The sequence below is a fragment of the Mobula birostris genome, chromosome 20 (genome assembly GCF_030028105.1).
Source record: "Mobula birostris isolate sMobBir1 chromosome 20, sMobBir1.hap1, whole genome shotgun sequence".
Classification (NCBI taxonomy): Eukaryota; Metazoa; Chordata; class Chondrichthyes; order Myliobatiformes; family Myliobatidae; genus Mobula; species Mobula birostris.
The window spans coordinates 59,198,362-59,203,695 of record NC_092389.1 but is presented as its reverse complement, the minus strand read 5'-3'; the positions used below and the strand labels follow the sequence as shown (position 1 = coordinate 59,203,695).

General features: G+C 46.0%; 1 protein-coding gene across 1 annotated transcript; it reads right to left on the bottom strand.

Moving 5' to 3' along the window:
- Window positions 1-628: 628 nt before the first annotated feature.
- On the bottom strand, window positions 629-2,814 carry LOC140185007 (probable G-protein coupled receptor 139). Its single transcript, XM_072238236.1, has 2 exons — window positions 2,739-2,814; window positions 629-1,536 (listed from the first exon to the last, which is right to left on the bottom strand). The coding sequence occupies exons 1-2, from the start codon at window positions 2,812-2,814 to the stop codon at window positions 629-631; spliced, it is 984 nt and encodes a 327-aa protein (XP_072094337.1).
- Between the last annotated feature and the right edge of the window lie 2,520 nt (window positions 2,815-5,334).

Genomic DNA, 5,334 nt, shown 5'->3' with positions numbered 1-5,334 from the left:
TCCTGCAACTATTTTCTATAATTCTATGTTTCTATGTTAAAGATGAGATTGGGTTTAGTTTGATGCCTGGCCAACTTCTCCCTATAACACAGGTCACCTTGTCCTGACAGCATCTTCGTAAACCTTCTCAGCACTCTCTCAAACACACACACACACACACACACACACACACACACACACACACACACACACGCACACACACTCAAACACATACACACACACACACACACACACACTCAAACACACACGCACACACTCACACACACAGACTCACTCTCTCTCTCTCTCACACACACACACATTCTCTCTCTCTCTCTCTCACACACACACAAACACACACACACACACACACACACACACACACACACACACACGCAACAATCTTTCACGATCTCTCAATCTCTCTTTACCCAGCCCCCACGAAGCACTCCAGCACTCCACTCAGACAATCCCACACGTCTCTCTATTGCAAGCACTTTCCTATCACCCTCCATTTTCTCGCGGTCCACAGCACTGCTGCTCCCGGTCAATAAGACGACCGCCACGGAATAATAGCTTGGAGACGAGACGGTGAATGAGAAGATCTGGAGCCCGGACGGGATACATTGAAGCTGTATCTGGGTTGCGCTCAGCGCGCGTCTTTATTAATCAACTGTAGCACAGAAATGATCGGGTATTTCACCGCGCTGATCACCTGCTCCCTGAATTTCGACTGAGTCACTGCATAAATAACTGTGTTCGTGCATAAGCTAAAATTCCTTAGCAAACCGCCGAAATCGTGAAATATCCATTCAGAAGCATTGAAATTGAAACCCATTGCTTTGACCTGATAATATATGAAATTTACGACCACTGTCATCCACAGGAAGACGAAGCTGCCCGATAGAGTGAAGAGTAAAACCACAGACCTCCTCCTGCTCTCCATCTCCGGGTCACTGCTGTTCTCCCCCTTGCTCTGACCCTTCAGCCCCTTACGGACCCGACTGGCCACTAAAATGTGCCTGACTGTCAGAGCGTTGAGCAGAAGGATCGCAACAAAAGGGAGGAACGGAGTTAAAACAGTCTCCAGCCAAGCCTGTCCTACCCACCCGGGGTCAGTGATAACTTTGTCCCTGAGGTTACAGAACCACGGCACATTGTCGATGATCACTGTGGGTTGCCAAAGGAAGTAGCGGGGAATGTTTTTCAGACAGGACAGTACGCTGGTTGTTGTCAGAACCACAGCCGCAGTTTTCCCGGTGCAATATTTTGTTTTCAGCTTCTGGCAGCAAATGGCGACAAACCGATCAAAGGTGAAAGTGACGGTGAACCAGACAGAACAGTCTGTGGCTGCGTACCTGAGTACATTGATAACGCTGCACATGGGGGTAATGTTTAGAAAACTGGACATGAAGTAATATTTTTTAATTCGAAACAAAATGATCTCGAAGACAATAGTCAGTAGATCGGCCGCTGCCATGGCCACCAGGTAGCGAGTGGTGCAGGCAGAGAGGCCGCACTTTCCCCGGGACAGGATCACAATCGCCAGTAAATTCACTAGAGAGAGGGAGAGAGAGGGAGAGAGAGAGAGAAAGACAGAGAGAGAGAGAGAGAGAGAGAGAGTGAGAGAGAGAGAGAGAGTCAGACAGGCAGACAAACAGAGACAGAGAGCGAGACAAGAGAACAGGCACTGGGCATTACTGAGCAGACTTTCCGGGAATTAAGACAGGACCGGGTTTCGGCTAAAGAACAGAAGTGCGAGAATGTGTAAACGGCTGCAAATCTAACATCTGACACGGATCACAATATATTTGAACTGTTTTCCTCACTGTGCCAACAAGACGTTGTGTGACTAACCGTCGGTGCTAAAACCGAGCTGCATGAACGACAGTGATCGGTGCTAATTCTGATTCCATCGCTGATGGAACCGGTTACAATGATTTAGCCGTGACTGAGCAGACCACGAGAAACACGGCATCAGGTGGGCCTGGGGCATCCGGAGGGAAACAACACACTCAAATTACTGGGGGAACTCTGCAGCCCAAGAAACATCTATGCAATTGAACAAACACTGACCGTTTCGGGCCAAGACCCTTCTTCAGGGTGAAATGATGCCCCAATTTACGATGGATCTCAAAGGGAAAGCTGGCTCAATTTAGTAAACAAAAGCTGATGGCTCCATTACTGAACTAATTAATTAAGTGATTTACATCAATTCTACAGCGCAGTGCACTTGGAGAAAACAGTTCAGGGTGTCTGTGGACACAGACTGAGGTGATCAAACCCAATTATTGAACAACGGGCAGTGGAATCCGATTGACATAGTCTCCAAAGGGAAAAGTAAAACACAGGACCAGATGGTCAATCTGATCAATTCCTCAGAAATAATGAACTTCACAATGTGAATCCCTCCCAGTCCCATCTTCGGGGGAAAGTGCCTTTCTCCAGCACGGGTATAAATCTGGACGAATTCCCATCAAAGCCCATCCAGTCAGAGAGCTGCACTGGGACTACTCTGGAAAAGGTGTCATTAAAGACACGAAAAAAAACGTCCGAGTCGAACGCTTGTGGCGGAGGAGAGACAGACAATCTGATTTGTTTGTCATTAAATATGCAAAATCAGCTTTCAAATGGACAGGTTCGATATATCTGACGGATATTTGTGCAATGGTCATCAAGTTGGAAGCTTGTCAAATGATCATAAACAGTCCACACCGGTTATCACACAGAAACACCAAATATGAACTCCACTCACTCACCAGGAACTCCAATGACGGCAATAAACACGTACAAAATTTTCTGCACACTTCTGTAACTATCCAACGTTGAAGACATTTCCTCTGCCCAGTGATTCGATCCGCTGTACTACCGGCGATCTCTCGGAATGAAATGCTAAGGCATCATAAGCCTTGGGTTTTTAATACCATTTAGCGAGTCCACAGGGGCAGACTTCAACAGATTGAGAAATAAACATTTTCAAGTTATTTCCAAACCGATTACGTCAGACATGTGCATTCCTCACAGTGACAGATAGTAATAGATAATGTGATGTACTCAGGGCTGTAAATTGAGAGTAGTATTCATCCAGCAAAGGGACCTTTGTTCTAAATGCCATCAGACCCAGATTATCACCTGTTGTTTGTCACCGTGTGACTTTTGTCCATCAATTGAGGAATTGTTAAAGCAGATCGACTGAGAGTAAAACGGCCGCTCCGCTCTGATTCTGCACCAATTCCGATCGCACCTCATCTGAATCTAACCACAAGCACAAAAAAAATTTGCAGATGCTGGAAATCAAATCAACACACACATTTCAATTCTACTTCCCATTCTCATTCCTGCACGTCAGTCCATGGCCTCGTCAACTGCCGTGATGAGGCACACAGGATGCAGGAGGAACACGTTATTTCCGTCTGGATTGGTAGCAACCTGAAGCCATGAACACTGATTAACCTCGGTTAATGTGCACCCCGCCCATTCACCATTCCCCCATTCCCGTTTCACTCTGCCCACCAACTCCCTGTGGTTCAGCCCTTCCCTTTCTGCCATGACCTCTACCCTCTCCAATCAGACTTTTCTTTCTCCAACCATTTGTCTCCTTCACGAATTATCTTCACCCCTGTCCCACTCCCGCTGTCACCTATCTCCTAGCACACGGTACGTCTTTTTCACTACCCGTCCCCCGCCTTCCTGCTCTGAATTCTCTTTTTATTTTCAAGTCCTGATCAAGGACTTCGGCCCGAAACGTAGACAATACTCTTTTCCATCGAAGCTACCTGGCCTGTTGAGTTCCTTTAATATTTTATCGTGTTGCTTTGAATGGAAATCTATCCCTCTTTCCTGATTACCATTCACCTTCCTCAGGGTGCCAGAGGTATATCAAACTTTGTCCTGGGTCGGAAACATGTCGATGCTCATCACCATTGTAACAAATGTTTGCTCTGAGAACAGGAACGTCGCTTCCTTCCGTTTGTCTTACATCCACATGGAACAGCGAAAGGTAAAGCCCAGGAACAGACCGTTCGGCCCATAGTGTCTGTGCCAACCATGACGTCACATTCAATGGATCCTAACTCCCTCTGTATGATCGGTTTCCCTACATTCCCTGCCTGTCAATGTGTCAGCCCTCACAACAGCAACCGTGGGCATTTGGATCTCTCTTCGTAGATACTTTTCATCATTTGTGTTGATTAGTTGCCCTCAAAAAGCTGTCTGAACCGTCTGAGTTGTCGCATGAGTTATATGTGCTTCCAGTGTAAATATGTACGTCAAAGGCGTCATTTGTCAGACACAAGAATATTGAAGTAAATTATGTCATTACAGCTTGTGAAATTCTGTTGTATCGCCTACTGTTATCAATTCCCTTCCAATTATAAATTCGTGATCTAGTTTGTGTGTGGAGGTCTCTACCGACAGGGTCACCGAGTGAATATCTGTTGTGGTGATGAATAAACAATATCACCACCAACCTCACCAGGACAAACCCCTAATTCTACTCCAAGGCATGCAAACTCAGCAAAGCTGGTGGCGAGTATGGATGAATCATAACACCCTGTAACTTCACCAGGACCCACCCTAACCCTATTCCATAGCTTGCAAAAAACTCAGCCCTCTAAGCTGGTGTTTGAGAATGTATTAATAATAACAGCGTGTAACCTCACCAGGACCCACCCCGAATCCTCTCCATGCCTTGCAATCTCAGCAGTCTAAGCTGGGGGGGTGGGGGTGAGTATGTGTTGTTAATAACACACCGTAGAGCCATGAAACTCAACGGAGAGCTGAAGAGGAGGAGAAAAAATGTTCAGTTATCAATGTGTGTATATCCGTTATTGTCTGTCTATGTGTTTATGCCATTGAATGTGTGTGTGTGTGTGTGTGTGTGTGTGTGTGTGTGTGTGTGTGTGTGTTACTGTGCAGGTGTTTATGCTTCTGCCAATGGTGTTTGTGAGTATGTGAGTGACGGTGTGTGTTTTAGTATGACAACTGAGTCTGAGACTGTGTGAGACCCATGCTCCTTTGCGTCTCTGTGTTGCTGTGTCTGCTCAAATATGAAATTAACTTTACTATTAAAGTCCGAACATGTCACCTTCTACTACACTGAGATTTGTGTTTTCAGGCATTCACAGTGCAACAACGGGGTGGCTACAGATTTTGAGCTGTGACGAATCTCAGATGTGCTTCATTTATAGATACGTATTTAATCTGAACTTTGACCTCAGCGCGTGTTTTTTAATGGCTCGGTTTGGGAACTCTTTGATTCTTTTATTCCACTGGGATAATCCAATGTGCACGTGGGGTTGACAGCGGGATTGCGTTGTGCTGTTATTTGACCATGTGCGTATATTTGGGAGTGCA

What these genes read in the sequence shown, in the direction of transcription:
- LOC140185007 (XM_072238236.1), bottom strand. Translation starts at nt 2,814, where the DNA reads ATGTCTTCAACGTTGGATAGTTACAGAAGTGTGCAGAAAATTTTGTAC. An exon ending in TGCCGTCATTGGAGTTCCTG is followed by an intron (nt 1,537 to 2,738) that starts GTGAGTGAGTGG and finishes CCCTCTCTCTAG; the next exon opens with TGAATTTACTGGCGATTGTG.